Source organism: Gouania willdenowi, chromosome 16, assembly GCF_900634775.1.
Source record: "Gouania willdenowi chromosome 16, fGouWil2.1, whole genome shotgun sequence".
In the NCBI taxonomy this organism is placed as follows: Eukaryota; Metazoa; Chordata; class Actinopteri; order Blenniiformes; family Gobiesocidae; genus Gouania; species Gouania willdenowi.
In genome coordinates this window covers 9,784,392-9,805,801 of record NC_041059.1, presented here as the reverse complement: position 1 = coordinate 9,805,801, position 21,410 = coordinate 9,784,392, and the positions used below count along the sequence as shown (strand labels likewise).

Genomic DNA, 21,410 nt, shown 5'->3' with positions numbered 1-21,410 from the left:
GACAGGGAGGTTGATGAAGGGGCGGGGCTTAGAGGAGGTCTTGCTAGCTTCAAACATTGTGGAACGCACCATCAATTTGTTTCTTAACAGAAAATCTCAATTTAACCAAACATATGGCCTAACTAATATTGATTACACAGCAAAACTTAAGTGATTAAATACATCATAAAGTATAAAATATTGTTGCTTGCATTGATTGAATAAACAGTAGGATTGTAGTGTGATTACATGTTAAGCCATGCACAATCACATTCTAAGCCCAAAAATAACAAGCATGCTTGCGCATACATAAGATAGTTTATCAGCGAGCCTTCATACGTGACATATGAACTGGATAATGAGGCTGTTTAAAGTCTTAGCTTTGTTTAACACAATGAGCTAATGAGCAAGAGAGAGAGAGAGAGGACCACTACTGACCGGGCAGCAATGTAGAGCATGTGGTTGATCCTCAGCATCCTCTGGAAATCCAGGCCGAGGCGGACGGTGTCATTGTCTGACATGAGTCCCTGAAAGCTGGGGTAGAGGTAGGTGGCTGCGTGGGCACAAATAGAGAAGTAAAAAACATTTGAGGAATTATAAGCCTTTTCCTGCAACATCTCCAAGTCATGCAACCAAAAATTGATAAAAATCAGAGCGAATGTTGCAGTAAAACAAACAAAAAAAATATTAATAATAAAAATTTATGTACAGAGTTCCTACAGCTGCAGTCAAATTAAATTCAAGACATAAAGACTTTTTACTGTTTTTTTTAAATTAAATTCAAGACCGGCTTCACAGTAAACACAATTGGGGGTAAAATGCCACATTAAATACATAGCGTTAGGGTACATTTTTTCCCAGTGTCTAGTGCAGGCCCCTAAAGTAAACACACAATACAGAAAATAACAGTAAAATAAATTTTAAAAACTAGTCTAAAATAGTCAAAATCACTCCAAAAACACAAGATGACTACAAAAATAGCCAGAAATCTATGAAACAACAAAAATACAAAAAATAAAAACCATTAAGAAAAATCTTTGTTGGACAGGCAATGTTGTTGAAAGTTGCAACAAGCATGATGAGCATCTGCACACAGTCCAGCTGCAACCACGTCACTGTTTTGTAGGTGGTTCCACTGTCGTAATTGTGCAATGTTTAAGGATCCACGTTAACCCTGATTTATTCATAGAGAGCTTTCAATCAAAGTGCAGTACATCAAATATAACATCCATTAAATATAAAAAAAATAATAATTAGAACAATGTCAAAGAAATGCAAAAAATAATTTTAGGGATACATACATAATAGTGTACAAGCAAATTAAAAATATCAATGTTTGAAAGCAACCAATGTAGCTGGATGCTACAGTTTAGCCTGCAAATATTGCCAGATATTGTATGCTAATGTGCTTCCAAGGATGTGATAAGCAGGTGATTAAAAAGTGAACCCACCATGCCAAGTTATAAATGAGGTAGTTGTGACATTGAAGTCAACCTGATTTGAATAAATGGCCCCTGGTAAGCTTTATTCTGAGCAGACTGCCATGTGAAGCAGACGACAGAAACTAATCAAACAGCAGCTCAGTGCAAAGTTGGTTTGTCTGGTCAAACAACATTCAAAGAGCATCAGCCGTCTCAGAGGGCTTCAAACTTCCACTTAGTGTTGTGCTCAATGCAGTTTAAATGGCAACACCTGGTAAAAACATTCAAATACGCCAAGAAGAAATTCATCATGGAAGTCAAGGATAAAACAATTTCGCCAGTGCAAAGAAATGTGAAGGAGGAATTTTTTATACTGAGGAAAGTAATACAAAATAAGTTTTATATTAAATATCTTACATAATGGCTGTAATGTATGGGGATTTTACAATGAAACTGTCTAAGGTGAATAAGTAGATAACAAAAATCATGAAAAAGACAGTCCTGACTGATCCAAGAAGAATAAAACAAATCATAAAAATCTTGCTCCAGGCAGACACAAAGTTATAATCCACATAAGAATTATCCTCCTGTTTCCTATTATTAGAAGAAAAAAACAAAAAACAAAGGCAAAACAAAACAGAGATTCAGCTCAAGGCCAGCAGTGCGCTCTGGGTCTGCAAAGCACTATATTAAGTGCCCACCCAGCCTCCCAACTGACCTGAGCTCCTGCTGAATTAGCAAGCCCCTCTCCTAATACACCGCAACCTGAAATTAGTCTCTCTACAGGGAGCCGCGAGCTCCCTCAACCACTCGTCTGAAATCGACTGTTTAAAGATTTAAGGGCCTAATGTGTGCCTGAGTGCTGGACCCTGCTGTTCTGTCCTGGTGCAGAGACTCCCAGTGGCTCAGCAGTCCACTGGATCGCCCTGCAAACTAGGACTTCTAATGACCCTTCAGCACTTCTACATCCTATAGAGTTTGGAGGAAGCCGATGCTGTGCCAAGGTGCTGCTTAGCTCAAAATCTGAGTGACAAATAAAAAACAATTCAACATTTTCCTGTTAAAAAAACCAAAGCTTTTAATAATCAAGCACCAATATATCCTAAAGACCTGTTAGTGCCATGTTTTCCCAGTAGAACTCTTTGCTCTTAACTATGTCGAATGAGAGGCAGAAAGTTCAGCCATCAGGCTCTGTCTAGCTAGTTTCAAACATATGTTTCTACCTGCAGAGGAAAGTCAGAACCTATGCCCTATGGAATCGAAAAGATCAAAGTGCTGTTTGGTCATAAAGTGATTGCGAACTTGAGTTGTTTAAATAAGACCACAGTGAGAGAAAGCAGAGCCACATGGTAACAGGCAACGGTGGTTTCCAAAAAAAGCAACCAGAGTGGACTCGTAACATAATGAACTAGTGTGGATGGAAAATATTTGGCAATGGGAGATTAATAGCAGTGGTACGAAACAATACACATTTTTTCAGGAATAGAAATTGCAGCTAACAAAATAACCATGCTTCTATTTTACTTTAATTTTCAACATACTTACATACTTAGTCTGGATATGACCTTTTCAACTCAATACAAAAAATAAAAACAAACCATAACCATCTAGTGTGTACTTGATTGTGTAGATTTCTTTTTATCAGATGCCCTTAAAGGTGCAGTCTGCAACTGTTATAAAAGTGACTTTTTGTCATATTTGCTGAGCCAGTCACTATGCAAGTACAGCTTTACGTCAAACTAGTAGATTGCGTGAAAAAAAAATGCACCGCGACCGAGCAAAAAGAACACAACATAGCCTGGGTTGTGTTTGATGGACTGTCTGACAAAGTCCCCACCCCTTTCCCGGAGCTGGAGTGCCGTTTTTTTCTTTACAGTGTAAGGTATTGAAGAGTAGAAGATGGAATTGGTGACTTTTCTGCTTGAGAGATAATTACTGCTGCTTGATTTACATTATGTTTGATTTGTAATTGTTAAACTAGTGCATGTGTTGTTCATGTGAGAGAGAGAGAGAAGCGCTGCAGTAATATGCTTTTAACAGAGCATGTTATATTACTGTGATATTGCTGTCGAACTAACGTTAGCTTGTTAGCTCCTCTGAGGGAGGGACTTTGGAAAGTTTGGAGCCAGGGCAAAAGAGCAGCGAGGAGGAAGGCATAGTGCGCCTACAGTCCCTCCGACCACCACTCACTCAATCACACACCACATTCATATTAGGCAATTGGCTAAGTGTCTTGCCCAAGGACAACGACAATGATTTGTCAAGAGCAGGATTTGAACGCCCAACTCTTCGGTTATTGGACGACCCACTATCACTGAGCCACGGTCGCCCCAAAGTAGTAGTAGTTTCAGTCTGTGATGACATAAGGACGGTATTAGTGTTAAGATTGATTAGGCTGGACACCACTGAAGGCATTGTGTAAAAAGCACATCCAGTTTCTGGTCTATACAATAGGTGGAGATGACTCATCTTTGTGTAAAAGAGGTTTGCTTGGGTATCATTCCATAGACTTTCAGACTTCCAGCTAGAAAAGTACTTCTATTCATAATAACTGCCTCGCACAGTTGCGTAGGACCTCGCGCTGGGCTGTCACCTGGTGGAACCAGAGGTGACAAATTGCACTCATTACACCTGGGACGGAGCTCCACATATAGCACTATTAGCGCAGCTATTTCTGCTAATGGCTACGTTGCTCTCTTCTAGATAGATCAATTACAGTGTGCAGGCCGTTGTCTCAGCTGCCTCCTAAATCAATTATGGACCATTACGCTTTGTAGCCAGGACCTGTTCGGCCAACCTCCCCGATGATTGGGAAGCATTGATGAGTCCCTAGGGTTCATCAGATGATGTGGTGTCTCAGAAGATGTCTTTTCAAATAGTGTCTTCAGTCTAAAATTAGTGCACCTGCTGTAAACCTTTACCTAACAATCTCTCAAATTGTTGGAGATACTGTAGGTGTTTCAGACAAAAAAAGTTTCAAGAGAATCATTGCTGTGTTGAGAAGTTATTTTTTTCTCTACCATTTATACTTTTGCAAGTGTATGCAATACATGCTGTTAGCTATCTTACACCAAGACTAGCACAAACCGATAAAGCCATTAAGAGGGAGAAGAGGAATAAACACTGTTTACAATTTACACTACTTAATTTTGATATTTAAAAATTCTTATACAAACATCATGAAGCTTAACTACTTTGTTCTAAATTATAGAACTAATGCTTAAATCTACACGACTCAGCAAAGACAAACAAATCAATGTATTCAGGAGTTTTACAGTAAATCTCAGGTTGCTGATGGATTAAAGAACCTATTCTTAAATGTTTGCATGTTTAAATAAAGGTACAACCACTGCATAAATAGAATAAAATGAATGTGTTTATTGGATAATGATAATGAGTTTGCATACTGTACCTAGTTTCTTTAATTGTCTTGGCAAAACCTGGAAACTACTGTTTCCTCCCACTGTCCTTATGTTAGTTGTACTGGAGACTCTAAATTGACTGTGAAAAATAATGTGTGTGTGTGTGTGTGTGTGTGTGTGCATCTCTCGTTTCAAAGTGTTTTTTGTGTGCGAGTATGAAAGTCTGCCCGTGTGTCCCCAAACAATGAATACAATAAAATAGTAATTCCGATCTACCCTCGATTGGTAACATGATCCACTTGCACAAACGTGCTCGTAGGAACGTGAGCTGGGTTTGTATAGTCATGTGACATGGTTTTATTTTACCCAATGCTGATAAGATTTTGTAATAGAACACAACAAGAAGAACTGTGTACTGTATACAATACATTCTAGATGTGTAAACTATAACAAATAGTTCTATAAACGCTATGAATCAGATGTTGAAATTAACAGCAAAGTATGGATTAAATTCCCTGTGACTCTTGTACAAAAACTGACCTAAGGCCTCATTTATAAAACAATGCTTAGGATCCATATCAAAAGTGTGAGTGTGGCAAAAATCTGAAAGTGTGTTTTATATATAGTTTTATAAAACCATGCCGAGTACACTTGCAGCCATTATTCCCCTCCACGAATCACATTTCACCCTAAAGTTTACGCAAGTTCATTCACTTCATATCCTGCCCTCAACACACCCACATTCTAAAAATGGCCAATGCAAAGGACTATAGATTAAATAGATGCATTGCTGCATCTAAACGAATCCCAGTGGGATTTTACACAATCATGGCAGAAAACACTAGGAAAAGGAATTTCAGAACAAAGTAGAGGCCAGAAAAAGTATATTATATACTTGGTGGTCACATACTGTATGTTGCATCACTAATAAATAAGAAGAAAATGCTTGATTTGAAGGTGAAGGCCAAAAGGATAGAGGCATGGTACCGTCAGAATGTGGCCTCAATTGGGAAAGTACCGGTACACACATTTTCACGGTACGTTTTTTTTATAAATCACAAACTTTGTGTGGAATGCTTTCAAGCCCAGATTTCTGTGTGCGCAACAGTTATAAATGAGGCCCATGAACCGTCTGGTTGGCATGTTTTTGCATGCATACTATATGTTTTACACCTCATCTGTAAAGACAAAGAAATCACTGCATAAACTTTAGTTTTTAAATCCAAATATTTAATTATACCCTTATAAACAAATGCTTGAGAGCACTTGTTTGTTGCTTGTTGTTTTGCACCGTACTGCAAAGCGTGCTTGTTCGTCCTCCAAACCAACCAATCTCAACAAATGAACAGTAATGTAAGCTGTAGCAGAAGAATACATTTGCACAATTTTACTTGATGGCTTCAAACACAGCCACCTCAGTAAACTGCGTGTTTTCCTGTGATGAGATACAATGTATACGCCAATCCACATTTTCATGTCTACCTTCATGAGGGATTGCCATGGCAACATAACATATTTTCCACCTACCATCTCTGCCCACGATGCTGATTGGTTCCAGGTCTTGGGGGAACGGCGTGGCTCCAGAGGACAGCCGAGGTAAGGAGACTAAAGCCAGGCCCAGGAGGACCGGCAAGAGAAGTCGAGGTGAGCTGGACATCAGCCACATTTTGGCAGGAGACGAGTCTTCACCAGAAATGCATGGCCCACCACAGATGCATCCAGCCCAACTAATAGGACACAAAAACGAACAAGGGTTAGACTTGTGAATATTTGTCTGAGGCAGTTTAAATTCAGCTAAAGTTTTGATGCTACAATAGAAAGTTTTATATAATTAATTACCACTGCCGATATAATTAGTTTGTGTTGCAGCTCTATTTCCGGACTTGATCGTAAATGGAAAATTCCAATAATTAGACATCGAGTGTAAAGCACATGAGTTTGTTTGTATAATGCAAACATGTACCCCACAAACCCATTCAAGTGTGAATCAAAGATAAAGTAAAATATACCAAAGAAATGTTAAGAATTTATAGAATTGTAATAAAGAAAATAAAGCCCTAATAACAGCCACTTTTGTAGTCAGGAAACCGCACAAAGTTTCATTCCCATTCCCAAAAACAAGAGCTAAAGTAACTGTCAGTTTTCTGTTTAAAGTTCAAATTCAATATCGGATGCAAACAGTTAGAATTTTCTTATTGTTCAAATGTGTCTAATTATCTGTAATCTTGATAACATTTGTATAATTGTCTGAAACATTTGTTTTGTAGTAAGGCATTGATGGTGAATCTAATTACATATTGGCATACATCAGCAGTAATGTTTTATTTAAGATTTGCAAGTTCTTATGTCATGCCATCCCACATCTCTAAGCAAGTGCATCAAAGTTTTGTGAAAATATATATAATAACCTGTAGAAGTTTGGACAAGGGATTTTAAACTGTTCCTAGGTATGGTCTGCATGCTAGTTGCCCTTCCCGCCTATGTTCCCTATATGTTGGGCCCTTGAGACCATCCCACACGGCTGCCATCTCTGAACCTGGTTCCGCTGGAGATTTCATCCTATTAAAAAACAGAGTTTTTTTCATCCCACTGTCGCTAAATGCTTGTTCATGTGGATCTTGTTGGGTTTTTTCTTTCTTACTATGGACTCGATATTTTAAGCGCTTTGAGATGACTTTGTTGTAATTTGCGCTATATAAAGTTGAATTGAATTACTGTTATTGATTAAATGTATAAAATGTTCAATGCGGTAATGCCTCCTGAAGCAGCTAAAGTAATTGTCGTTGTTAGATGTGCAACGGTGTCAACTTAGGGCCCTATAAAATCCATTACATATTTTTTGAAATTCAGCTTTATATTTTCCAAATGGTTTTTTTTTCTTCCCAAATTGAGTTTTTAACTCCTGTGAGAAAACAAAATGAACGCTAATAAAAAACATAAAACCATAAATAAATAAAAATGTAATTTAAAATAATGAGTAAGGTACAATCAAAAGGTAGATATAAGTTGTACTGACATGGATTATTCTGACTGCTCCTTGTTAATTATTTACATGTCATAAAGATGTATGACAGCAGCATTAATGCCACCTAATTTATCAATGGTTTACCAAATCTGAGCTGGTTTACTGATTACGTTTTGATCAACTTAATTTACATTATCCTATCAACTGTCAAAGGTTAAACCTAATGACGATGAGGTGCCAAAAGGCTGCTTAAAACAACAATTTATACGAGTATGAAGAGACTTTCATATGTACAAGATCACAGACTGGATTTATCCAAACCACTTCATTAAGTGGATAGATGAAGCTGCTTTCATTAGTAGTTCAAAATAAATTTAATCTTGTCAATTCTTATCAGCATTCAGTGCCTGATGTCAAAGGAGCAACATTAGTGTCAGCCAACAACTGTGTGAGTGGAATTTATAACATTTAGAGAGACAAACAGAATAAAGGGGATGTAAACACGGAAGCCGCCCAAAAAGAAGGCTGACCACTGGTGGTCTGATCACCAGGACACCTACCACATTACCGCCTGCTACCTGTGACAAGGTTTAAATTAAGACTTTGTCAAGACCAAATGTACACCTTGTTATAGCTGCCACGACGCAAAGTGCTAATGGTGGTTTTATTAGATGTAGAGTTTAACTTTTGGGTGTGTGACTCAATACCAAATATCGATGTCTTGTATGTATGAAATTAACTTAGTTTTTAAAGATATGTTTAAAATATCTAAATAATTCATACTTTAATGCAGGGGTGCCCAAATTCTTTTCACTGAAGGACCAAAAAATGTATGACGACGGAGGGCCGTGGGCCAAAAATAAAGGTCCATGTTGCAGTGCATGAAATTAAATGCGGCAATAACAACTGTGCAATATGAGCACTTGAAGTAGTTTGAAATTGAAGAACACTTTTCTTTATTGTGCTTCATGGCATAAAATTATTTAACATCTAAATGTCTTCAAAGACATAATTTAGTGCGATATAAATTCAACAAAATGGGAGACAACATACGCCGCCGATACGATTGAACACTACATTTTCCAGTGCCTTGAACAATCCTTTAAATTTGAGAAAAATAATGTAATTGGAAATCAGCTTTAGTCATTTTTCTTATAAGTCACTGTACTGTATTACATTAATTTTTGTGTTTTTAAGGTATCAAAAAATAAAAATAATTTCAATCGCTTGGCCCGCAGTTCCCAAATTGTACAGCCCTGATCTAATGCCATTATAGTGACCTTCGACATTTCTATACCCAAGTTGTTGGGATAAATTCAAGATAAGATGATGTTGGAAGGAAAAATAAAAACCTAGAGTTTTAAAGTTTATCTGCTGCCAACATCAGTCAGCACAATCCACTGCTTTTTCCTTAAACAAAGGTGGCTAACACGGATTACAACTTTCATTCACAACAATCTTAAAATAAATCAATTGATCATGTTTCTTTTGTTTTTTTTTTGTTTTGTTTTTTTGCAATGTATAATATAACTTGTACGTTACTGTCAAAACAATTTTCCCGGCTGTTTTTGTATCCTATTGAACTACTACTGTAGAGTTTTCCTTCAAAAAGGTAGGGTCAACTACAAATGCAGTGCATGCTGTTCATATTTTCCTTTTTAGATATTAATAAAGCTCATGTTTTTACTTTTCCGAGTGACTGCTGGGTTTATTGTAGCATAGCTTTATTATTCTGTGGCCATTATGTTTGCTTAAATTGTTGTTTTGAACATACAATGCCAAACACACAGATGTACACACAGCATGTTTATTTGAGACAAAAACAACAACCATGCAAGTCAGTGAGTCATGCATTGTGTTACTACAAGACAATAAAAGATAAAATCAGTTTGTGGAACTACATTTGAATCATAAAATCTCAGACCGCGTCTGATAACAAGTTAAAAAAAAATGTAGAACAAAAACAAAGGCACAAAAACACACAGAAGACATCGATGGTGGCTTTTTAAGACATTTTTTCTAGAAAATGCGGAGATTGAAAGCCACATAAGTGCATAACACTCCAAGGAAAACAAGTTAGGATAGAAATGAGTGGAAAGTCTGTGTGGGAATAATCCTTTGTCATTTAGACATTTAACGTGTTTAATTCTCTCATCTGTTTGGTATTAAGAGGAAAACACAGCATAAGATGGATGAAAGTGCTACTTGTCAGAACAATCTTTAACTACACAGATCTTTGCCTGCCACAAGGCCAACATGTCATCTAAACGGCTCCATAGAAGTCACCCCAGGTCTGAGCGATGGTGTCGCTTGGCAGTGAGACTTTGGTCGGACGGTTTGAGTGGGAGAGGAAAATTAACTCAGCAGAGCCACAAACTTCCATCAATATTGAAAATGGTCAACTTAATTTAAATGGAGGGAACAACGCTGCATTTAGTGATGAGGTCAAGTTATGATCTCTGTGCTATAAATCTATGGGATGCTTGTGTTTACTTTTTGAAATACGACAACCAATGTATCCTGCCTTTAGGGAGAAACAAAAGGACATTACACCAGATGGATGAGCCGCATATGTCCCTTCTCCTTGAAAAGGATGGCCACAAACTAAATATGCGTCAGTTTGGGTCGAGAATCTAACTGCTGTCACTTTGAGCAAACTTTGTATCTAATATTAAAAAAAAGAGAATGGAGAAGTAGAATATAAACTCAAGAACATGTTGAACATCATTATGAAAGTCACTCTTCAGTTCACAGCAGTGCAACAGCAAAAATATTTATTTATGGGGAATTACCAAAATCAAAAGCTAGGTAAACATGGAGTTCTTTCTCCAAATGAGGAAGGAAGAGATTATTTATTTACCAAATACTTAGCAATGGGAAGGCAGCCAGCAATGTGCAAAGATGATGCGTGCACAGCAAGACCACCTAAGAGAGAACAAGAGCTCCCCGAAGGCCAGTAACACACCTTAAAGCTCAGGCTATCATAGTGAAACCACAGACAGTCCAGGCTGTTTGCTGAGGACTTATCAGAATCCTGCCTCGCTACTGCTGCATATGACCAGCCTATAAGACATAATTTCAGCCTCAAGGCTTAATATGGGTTTATATACAGTGTGTGAGGAACAACTTGATCAAGAGCCACACAAAGAAAAACAAAGAACTGGCTTTGAAAGTTTGACTCTCACATAGACTAATACTGGAGCAAAAGAAAACATTGTCAAAGAGTCCTGACTCTTCTATAACAAACACACAGATTATTGTATGTACTTTAGTCGAGCAGCAATACCTCCCATGGCTGCCAGTGCCAAAAGTTGAAAATCAAGTTAGCCTGTCTCGTTGTGACCTTCAGTGTTTTTCCAAAGCACTGAGGAAGTTGTCAGAGACAGGGAGGAGGTGTATGATTATCTGAAAGCACGTCAACAAGTCGTCAACTATAGAGACACTGTGCCAGAATCTGACAGGATGTTTTAATCAGACACTTTTCAAATGGTTTTTCCATCCTTGAGAAGAACACGACTCCACAAGCTAAGACATTACCAATGTTGCATTTGATTCAGATCTGATTTACTACATCATCAGGCACATAATACCATACATTCTGATATGCACCATTATTCAAAGGAGTGTAAACAAAATGCATTATGTTAGTGTGATGGTGTGCACTTTATGATCAGTTGTTGATGCCTTAATTTTCAGTAATTGATTAAAAAAAAAAAAACTTTTCAAGCCAAAATGATTTGAGTTACTTTCATGTAAAAACAATGGATCCAAAAACATTCACATTTAAAAGCTATAATTAAAGGAGGTTGTATCTTCAGGCAAAAAAAGGAAACAAATATGTATTACAAATACTTTTCTTTGAACAACAAATTCATTATTACAGGAATGAATGAAGCTCTTAGTCCCTTAAACCCTCACAGGTGGAAAAATCAAGCAGAAAGTTGTACAGGGAAGTTGCTCTTCATTCAAGGCACCAACATATAACATTCATTTACAATGTCCTCGCCAGGCATAATTTGTGATGCTGAATAAAGTTAGGTTTTGACTTTCTTTTAAATGATACGATATTTCAATAAGCTTTTCCAAAAATCCAGCATAAAACCTGCTGAGTGATTAGAGATTCATCATACGTAGATTAAAGGTTAAGGCTCTTATTTCATTAAGCTCAGGCAAATTACCTCCTATCCCATTTGACCTTTTCAATACAAAGACTGAGCGGTAGCTGCTAAGCCTCTGTTGTTCAGCTACGATGTAGTGCGTCAACAGAAAAAGTTATTTCTGATTTGTGGAAACATTTTTTTCAAACTTCGATAACATAATAAATGGGTGAAATTAACAAAATCAATCGGGCTAAAGGCAATCTAAAAGATATAAACTATAGCTCTGTGGATTTACTTTGCTCTGTGTTGCAGGTTTAGATGACATTTGGATAATTTCATTTTAATGAACTTAATTAAAACTTGAAAAGTCCAAACCTTTGATTATTTGATAAAGCCTGCACTTAGTTTGATCCAGTAATGTATGAAAATGCATTTTGACTGAAACAAGGAAGTATTTACTCTTTTTTCATACATGTATCCAAGAAACCTTAAAGTGTGTCAAATCTATATATACGGTATAATATGATTCTTCTTATTCAGCCTCAATCTGACGTGATAGCCCCAGATGCTGAATCAACTCAAATATCCCCCAAACCTGCTCGGTGCTGCAGTGACAGGCTAATCTGCAGGCTTTTCACTGCACAGAATAGATTAATCGTTTCAGCTTGTGTACTTGGATATCTCCCAGTCCCATTGCTGGGAGTTTTTTTAAAAGCACAACACCTTCCACGGTGACACATTTCAGATGCACACTGGCCCGAGCACATTTTAGCAAGCACATTCCAGGCCTGATGGTAATTCCAAACACAAAAGGCCACATTGGGATCTGCTCTCAACAGGCATGTATGAAATAGGCTTTTGGCTTGGGTGTTATCATGGCTCCACAAAAAAAAAAAAAAAAAAAAAAAAACTTGGTGTGGAGCATATTGGATTATATAAAATTATACATACAATTCATTAAATAGAGCATTTTGGTAGTTGGGAGTCAAAAAGGCTTATGAGATAAGGCATTTTTTAAAATATAGTGCATAATCATATACTGTACTGTTTAAGAGTGTGAAAATTCCTACCATGCTCAACCACAAATGGCCTGTGTAATAATATATATATATATATATATATATATATATATATATAATTAACAGACAGCTCGTGGATCATTGCAGATTCCTGATATTATAATAAAGCTCCGAGTAACTTCAAACCACTCTTTGGTATATGTGAAAGAAATGTAAATAAATGACTGCTTTCTTAATTGTCACATAGGCAAAAAGCCAAACAAAAGAGAGTAGTAAAAAAACTAAACACCTTTAAAAAAAAAAAAAAAAAAAAAAAAAAAAGTCTTGACAAACTGTGCTTTTTTTGCATGAAAATATACCTGTAATAGGCATATTTATAGAATATATATATATATATATATATATATATATTTATAAACAAATATTTTTTTCTGTACTACAAATTAGCAAAAAACCATGCACATTTCTATTTTTGGGATAGAACTAATGGGCTGTAGCTTTTCTCAAGCGAATGTGACGTAGTCTTGATACTGAGTTATTTGTTGTGAGTAAACTGAATTTTGTAGGAAAACAGAACCATGACCAAAACTTATGGTTAGTAACTGTAATGAAATGGCTATGAATGGTTATCTGCTTGAGCCAGATAGGGACAATGATGGTGAGGAGTGTTATCACATTCTAGTGAATACGAGGAGGAAAAAGCCACCAGAGATGTGCGAGACGGTGGATCCACATGTGCCGAACAGGTAAGATCTTGTTCTAAATCAAGACTCCAGTCATTTCAGAACACGCTGTATAAATCGACATCGAGTACTGTTAATCAGACTAAACAACATTGCCTCAGTGCCCATGAAGGACACAACATGGTGCTGACGTTTCTTCCAAAGGAACTGTTACTTGGTTACTGCGATGCCTTGAAAAGGATTTATGACCAACGATACCCAACTGAACTTCTAGCATTAGACAAAATCTTTTATTAGAACTTGAAAATAAAGTTCACAACCGGTAAACTTTCTGACACACACCTTTATCAAATTATAGGGCATGGAGCCCATCCTGTGGAATTTTAAACTGCAGAAAATATATTCTGTGAAAGAGCACATCAGCCATTTCAGTATGAGATGCTGACACTAACACTAGCCAAGGATCGATGGGATGCTGTAATCCTTGCCAAGATGTTGAAGAACTCAATGCAAAAAATGTTTTACTACTTTTTTAAATTGTGAAAAACTAACATTTGTCACCTGATTGAGGTGCAAAATGGAAGGCAAGGAAAGCATCCCTTACATAACCTATATATTCCACTATTACCTTTATTGTTAAAAAAAACCAAAAAAACAAGAGATATTTAAGAAAACATGCTGTGAAACATTTTGAATAAAAGATCAAAAATATTCCAAAGAAATGATCAGTGTAGGTTTATCAAGTACGTTATCGCACATTTCAAAATTACATTTTATTCAAACAGTTAATGTGCAAAACACAAAAGTTAGCTCTTGTACTTTAAGATGATATAGAGCAGTGTTTTTCAACCACTGTGCCGCGGCACACTAGTGTGCCGCGGGAGATCGTCAGGTGTGCCGTGGGAAATTATCCAATTTCACCTAATTGGTCTAAAAAAAAAATTTGAAAACATATTAATTATTATCTGCAAATAATATACCATTGTCGAGTGTCCGTGCTGCAGTAGTGACTAAAGGTGCGTGCACACCGAACGCGACGGAAGCGATGCCGTTGCCTTAAATCGTCCCTGATCGGTAGTTTGCACATAGTGGTGCTTTTTTGTCAGTCCATCATTTCATCGCTCCAGCGACGCGATCACTAGGGAGCTGTGTGTGTGTGTGTGTGTGTGTGTGTGTGTGTGTGTGTGTGTGTGTGTGTGTGTGTGTGTGTGTGTGTGTGTGTGTGTGTGTGTGTGTGTGTGTGTGTGTGTGTGTGTGTGTGTGTGTGTGTGTGTGTGTGTGTGGCGCCCCGGTAACAGGGTAGAGAGAGAGAGAGTGTTGATGACGTCTTTTTTTTTCCTTCTTGCTCCGCTTCTACGGTTAAATGATCAACTTAACGGAGATATTAAAGGATGACTTCACTCAGAATGTGTTTGATCAGTAGTTACTGTGGTTTTAAAGAAATTTACCGCTTTAATTTTGAACCTGATACTTTGAGGAAGTAGAACAGCCTCCACTGCAGCCGTCAGCACTGAAGCGGGAGCGGGAGGGAGGGGCTGCTGCCTCCGCTCTACAGACAGTGGAGGACGGGCGATATCGCTTCACGTCGCTTAAAAAGTTAAATTTTTTCAACTTTGATCATGCAAGTCGCGTCGCTGAGGGGGGGATAAATTGACGTTGCGTCATTTACATTGATTTTTAATGTAATCGCATCGCTTCAGTCACTTCAGTCGCGTTCGGTGTGAACCCACCTTGAGAACGTAATCATGTAAAACTCTTCCATAACACTAGATGGCAGCAGGTAGCGAATTGCATTGTCCGTTGAGACAAGAGAATTAGTGAGGCATGAAAGTGACAGCTGGCGGTAAAAGCATTGTGGGTAAGCGAAACTACGGTGACAGTGATGGAGAAGTTTTTGAAGAGGAAAAATACCAATTCCGAACTGGGCCCTGGACAAAATTCGGACCCAGAAGAAGGCCCTAGTATGAGTGGAGGAAAGAAAACAAAGACGGTGAGCTCGAGGCAATACAGAGAGAGTTATGTTTCATTTGGATTCTCAGTGTAGAACAGTGAAATCTTTCCCAAATATTATTGCTTCTGTCATAATAAGCACGATATTTCTGTATTCCTGGTAATTAATAATTTTGGACAGAATTAGAGTTTGCAAAACACTTTGACGTTTTCTACTACCTTTAAGACCACATTGTTGTTTCATTTGTTATGTTCAAGCTGTATTTTTGAAGTGGACATGTTAAGTGCACTTTTTATTTGAAAGAAGAAATACAAATGATGATAAAGTCCTTTATTCTTTGTGTTTATTTGATTCCTATTCAAGACACTTTGATGAGAATGGCTATATTGTTAATATAGGCCATAGGCTACAGAGTATCATTTTTTAACATGTTTGGCTGGTGGTGTGCCTCGTGATTTTTTCAATGAAAAAAATGTGCCTTGGCTCAAAAAAGGTTGAAAAACACTGATATAGAGGAAGGTCCAAAGGTGGAGACTTAAACCCAGTTTGGACAACACTAATCCAACACCTTACTTTATGATAATTTACATTTGACTATTGTTACCTATCAATACAAAATGATATGTTTTCTATTTTCCTAGCTTAAACTTGACTTTTGCATAAATTCCGTGTTAAAATTAGTTTTACTGTTATTGAATTAAATTTTATATTTTCAGTGTGCATTGGGACACGTGAATGTGGAGAATTGTAAAGCACTAAAATGTGGGGAGTGGGGTTTGTATATACCATTAATTAGAATAAATACGCTTTATTTCTACAATTGTAAATGAAACCCTACTCCCCCCAAAAAACATGTCTTATTACCTGAGCCTTACATTAACAAAAAAGGGGTTATGTTGTGCAGGTCATACATATCACTACATGGAGCACTGAGATGGTGTAAGTGGTGCTTAAAGATACATCAGTTTCCATTAGTGTCTTTGTGGGATCTTTTATACCTCCATTAACCTGCTGTAAGAGCAGTTACTCTTCAGTGGTGTATGAATATCTTTATGGAGGCACATAACTTTAAAAGAAGCCATATACTATATTACAGCAATGATCATGTGTTTCGTTCAAAGGAGAAAATTATGTCTGCTTTTCAACTCGCCCTGTTTTTCTCATTTTACCACTTCAATATATATCTAGTCATTCATTTTTAGCCTGATGGTTGCTTTCTTCAAAGCAATACAGTCGCATGAGAATGATGTGCAAAAGGAGCAAAAAAAAAAAAAAGAACATCCCATGATATGACTGGTGACTTATGATATAAACATTGCGTTGTTTAGAAATGAGCTACATTACCTCTAAAAGAAAAAAAAAAAAAAAAAAAAACTCCTATTGGAAGATTCATCAGAAAACAAACCCCCCTACAGTCTTATGACAAATCACACAGCTTATAACCATCAGCAAAGGGTGGTTTATCTTACAGTTACTTCTCCTTTGGGCAAGAGTTTATTTTACAGTCGCTGAATGTAAAACAAAAAAGGGCACAAGAAAAAAAAAAAAAAAAAAAAAAAAAAAAAAAAATAGCTTTAATTCATCCTTCAACCTACTGTTTTTTTTTTCTTTTCACTTTTTATACTTGACCCACACATGGGAGGAATTGGATAATTAGCTTTCTTTTCAATGGTTAACCCAATCAATGTAATTGCAGCAATTTGGAATTGAGATCAGAAAGTACATTTTATTTTATTTAAACATTTACTTGTGGGGTCTTAGGTGGAAAGTTTTCTACATGTGGTCAAGTAACTAAAACACCGTAGAAATCATAGTGGGAAATGTAGCTGTTTGGGAACAGAGAACACAAACCTCCGCCAAACGCCAAATATCCTCTTTGCCAGATTATGGCAGACTTTTTGGATCAGTGACCATGATTATGCTACCATAATCAAACACACTTTTAAAGGATGTAAAAAAATTCCATTTTTTTAATGAAAAAAAATGGAATTTGCAATCCGAGTGAGATACATATAAAACTCAGCGGGGTAACTGAAGTACCAACCCAAAATAATTGAGTCAAATTTCATAAAGATCGGTCATTATAAACCAAGATATGAATTTTTGCCAATAATGAGGATATTTTGAATTAAAAAAAAATAAAATAAATAATGATCCAGAATCAGTATATTTTGGTTCTTGTCCAAAATCCATTGGGTTCTTTTGACCTCATCCTTTTAACAGACAAACATGAACAGAAAAAAATAAAAAATAAACATTTGTTACGGCACCAACTATATGTTGTCTATATCAGTGATTCTCAACTGGTGGGTCGGGACCCAAAAGTGGGTCACGAACCTATACTAGATGGGTCGCGGACAGCTGGTCAAAAATAAATAAATAAATAAATAGCTTACTTAATGTCTCATGTTGGACTTGTTTCTTTCAACGGGCATGCTGTGAAACGCATGTTGCACAGGAAAATACATAGATTTATGCTTCTACAAAGATTACAATTACATGAATATTTTCAACAGCTATTTTTGAAAAACTGAATTTGGCAAAATGTGGGTCCTAGCGTGAGACCAGCTGAGAAACCCAGGTCTATATGATTTACTTCAGTTCAAAACCAAGTCTTTTTTAGGTTTTAATCAGACAAAGTTTGTAATTTCAAAAGAGTGATGGGGGTATTAAAGTCTCAAATTTGAAACAAATATTTGAAGATTCAGTGTTTTTTACCTGAATTGTTTGTGCAAACAAACTGTATAAAGAGCTAGGCTTTAAAAAGAAAAGCGAGTCAGAGAAGTTTGATGGAACGTAAAGACCACACAATGGCAAAAAAAAAAACAAAAAAAAAAAAGAGTTGCTATTAGAAAGAAACAGCATTGCAACCTTTTAAAATCTCCATTACCATAATGACTCCAAAATGGTTGATAGGTGGTTTGATGCATTTATTAGAGGGAGGAAAAATCAATAGTCCCTGTGGTCGCCCTTTTGTTGGATTAGTATGTCAGCTGCCTGGTGATAGTATAATATAGTCTCATTTTAACATTGTCTGCATCATGATATGGCAGAGAAAAGGTAGGTTGGTATCCAAGTTGAGATCTTTCTGTCAAGAGAGGTTGGGACCCTCCTTGCCATCAGTGCCACTCAGCTAGTTCCCAGGAGAGGACGGCTTTAACCTTAGTTCCCACCCAAGGTCAGACAAGTGACAGGTTGTCCTTTCAAAGGGGCCATGGATTGTTACACTGTGTCTGACGACTATACACTGTCCTAATCAAAAATTCTGCACCGATTAGAGTGTGGTGTGGATTTCGCTTTAATATATATACATATATAAATAATTGGCCACAAATTGATATACAGTGCTCAGACTGGTACCATTGAACAACATTTTTCTTTCAATGTGTGACCTTGACCTTCTTTCAAGGTCATATTTAAGGTCAGTCTTCTGTTTTTCCTGCATTATTGCTTTCAATTTAATTAGTAAAAATAACAAACTTGTCAACAAATCCAGATACAGGTTGTAATTATTTCCAATTTTATAAATTTTCAATTGCCAAATACGCAATTGCTTTGCGAATACAGGTCTTGCCTAGTTTTACTTTGCAATGGATGAGAAATATCAGCGGTGTAAGATGGACCAACATGAGCCAGTGAAATCAACTTTAGTTGTTTGCCCTATTTTTTTATTCCATTTATCCTGAGAGGTCTTATATTTTTATCTAATTACTGCATTTTAATCCTCTGTCACTGAGGCTTTCTCATCCATCTTCTGCAATCCTTTTGGCATTGAGAGTGAGCATTACCATCACTCACTCAATCATACAAATAGCTGTAAAATATGCCGGCTGGTATTTCACATCCTGGCACTTCTGCCTCCTCCAGTTTATATCCTCTTCATATAAAAATGTGAACGCTAACCAGCACCATCTTCATTCAATCTCCCCGTCATCAATAATTCAGGATGTTATTGAGAAACACTACCTGAACCCTGTATTGACAGAAATCTAATCACTGTCATTCTCTCAAGGGCGTCATAATTGGATACCCCGGGAGGCTACTGATGCAAAATGCAGAGAAGAGAAGTCAGGAGCATCGTAGAAGTTTTCTGCGTTTCCTTTCTTTTTTTTTTACCTTTCTATTTCAGGAACTCTGGACTGACCCAGAAGTTCAAGTCAGCCAACTTATCAAATAGAGATGCCACCCTTAGTAATGGTTAGAGGTGAGTGCAAAAGTTTTGGGAGTTTGGTATGCACAGGCTCTCATATGAAAGATAGAATGCAAATGAATTCGAAAAAAGAAGCGAGTGTGGCTTGAAACAACTGAATCTGGGCTGCAGCATTGCAAAGACAAATGTTGTGTGGTATATTTTCAACCAAGACAGGCACTGCAGAAACAGTGCATCAAAAACAATCAAATAAGAGAATACAATAAGAAAATGGAGAAAAAGTAAGAAAAATCTTGACCACATTATGGAGAAGCAAAAAGGACTTAAAGTCTTAGTGGCATGAAAAAAACAAGTTGATTTTAATGGAAAATAAAGGCTAAAACTAAAACCAAATAAAACTGCTTTTTCCGTAGTGTGACGTCAAGGAGTGGAGACCGGAGTGGGGACCCGACTTTGGCTACCTAAATTTGGCACGCAATAATTTCACATTTTATTCATCATTACCAATTCCCTATCAGATTCTGAGTCATAAATGAAGCCATGCTTTAATTCATTGGACCCCCGGTTCAATTTTTTGTTGTTTTTTTCACTGTTTTTTCATATTTAGTCGTCTCAATTCAGATTACCACAATGAGAAGCAGATATTTGCATTTGTTAACTTTCTGGAACAATTTTTTTTTAGGCAAATACTTCTATCTTTATTTTGGCAAGGTTCCATTACTGGTTCTGCCTTTTTCTTTTTCATATATATATTTTGCTCCATGTTAAGTACTTTGTCATTGAGGTTACTGAAAATCCTAAATGGAGAACATTATTATAAAGGTTATGATTTTACTAGTGTTACAATAAAGACAGCTGGTTGCACAGAAGTCCCAGCCCATAGTACAAATACAAACAAGCTAAAAAGCGATAGTTCGTCAGCTCCTTATTATTGGCATTTACATTAAACGCATTCTTCAAGAAATTTGGGCCTGTTAAAATCTGTTTTATTTTTTTCCAAATTCTGTTTTTTCCACTTAAATTTTTTAAATTCCATTTTTTTTTAAAAAAATATTTATCAGAAAATATTAGTTTTTAACTCCTGTGAGGAAACAACATAAATAATAATAAATTAAAAAAAAACACAGACGGAGTTATTCTTAGTTAGCCAGGCCAACAGCTCCAACACTGAGTAGGTGAAGATGATTAAAGCTGATCACGTTCTCAAGGAGTGCCGCTGCGGGCACTGGAGGCTCTGTATTTAGGAGTCAATGATGATTTGTGTTGTTTTAGAGGGTGTTTATGGTGGTTTAAGATGAGTTTAATGCAGCCAAGATAGGAGAGAGGGCGGTGCGCCTAATAAGTGGTCCCCGGAAACATTTCCTTATAAAAAACAAAACGTTCTTTGCCCCACGGTGATGGCGCTTCATGCCAATTTTGTCCATTTCCGCGTTTAACCATTTTCATTGGTCGATTCCGTTCGCGATTCCGTTAACGCAGATTTTATAGGGCCCTAAGAAATCCTCATTTAGGGTTCATTTTTGGAATGCCTGTTTTCCAAGAAACCAGTACAAAACTCATCCTTTTTTTTTTTTTTTTAATCATAGTAGAGAAATGTTAAAATTAAGACCACCACTACAGAGGACTTCTTGAAGGCTTTGCACCCATTACCTAGGCAGCAGACAAGAGTAAAGTGTGAGTTCTCTATTAACACTGAGCCTATTTGATCTCAATCTCCCCTGTGGTACCAATTAGTTTGCTGCACCGTTTGCATTTCAAGCGCTTCCTATTTTGAAAGACA

The 21,410-nt window shown here is 36.9% G+C and overlaps 1 protein-coding gene across 5 annotated transcripts in view; it reads right to left on the bottom strand.

Annotated features, from left to right (window-relative positions):
- sema6cb (semaphorin 6Cb) overlaps positions 1–21,410 on the bottom strand; it is a 177,159-nt gene that overhangs the window by 75,030 nt on the left and 80,719 nt on the right. For all 5 annotated transcript variants that reach the window (XM_028469966.1, XM_028469970.1, XM_028469967.1 and 2 more), the window contains 2 exons: positions 6,290–6,489; positions 418–532 (listed from right to left, as the gene is read on the bottom strand). In XM_028469966.1, coding sequence (XP_028325767.1) covers positions 418–532; positions 6,290–6,428 — 254 coding nt within the window. In that variant the 5' untranslated portion in view covers positions 6,429–6,489. The remainder of the gene's footprint in view (positions 1–417; positions 533–6,289; positions 6,490–21,410) is intronic.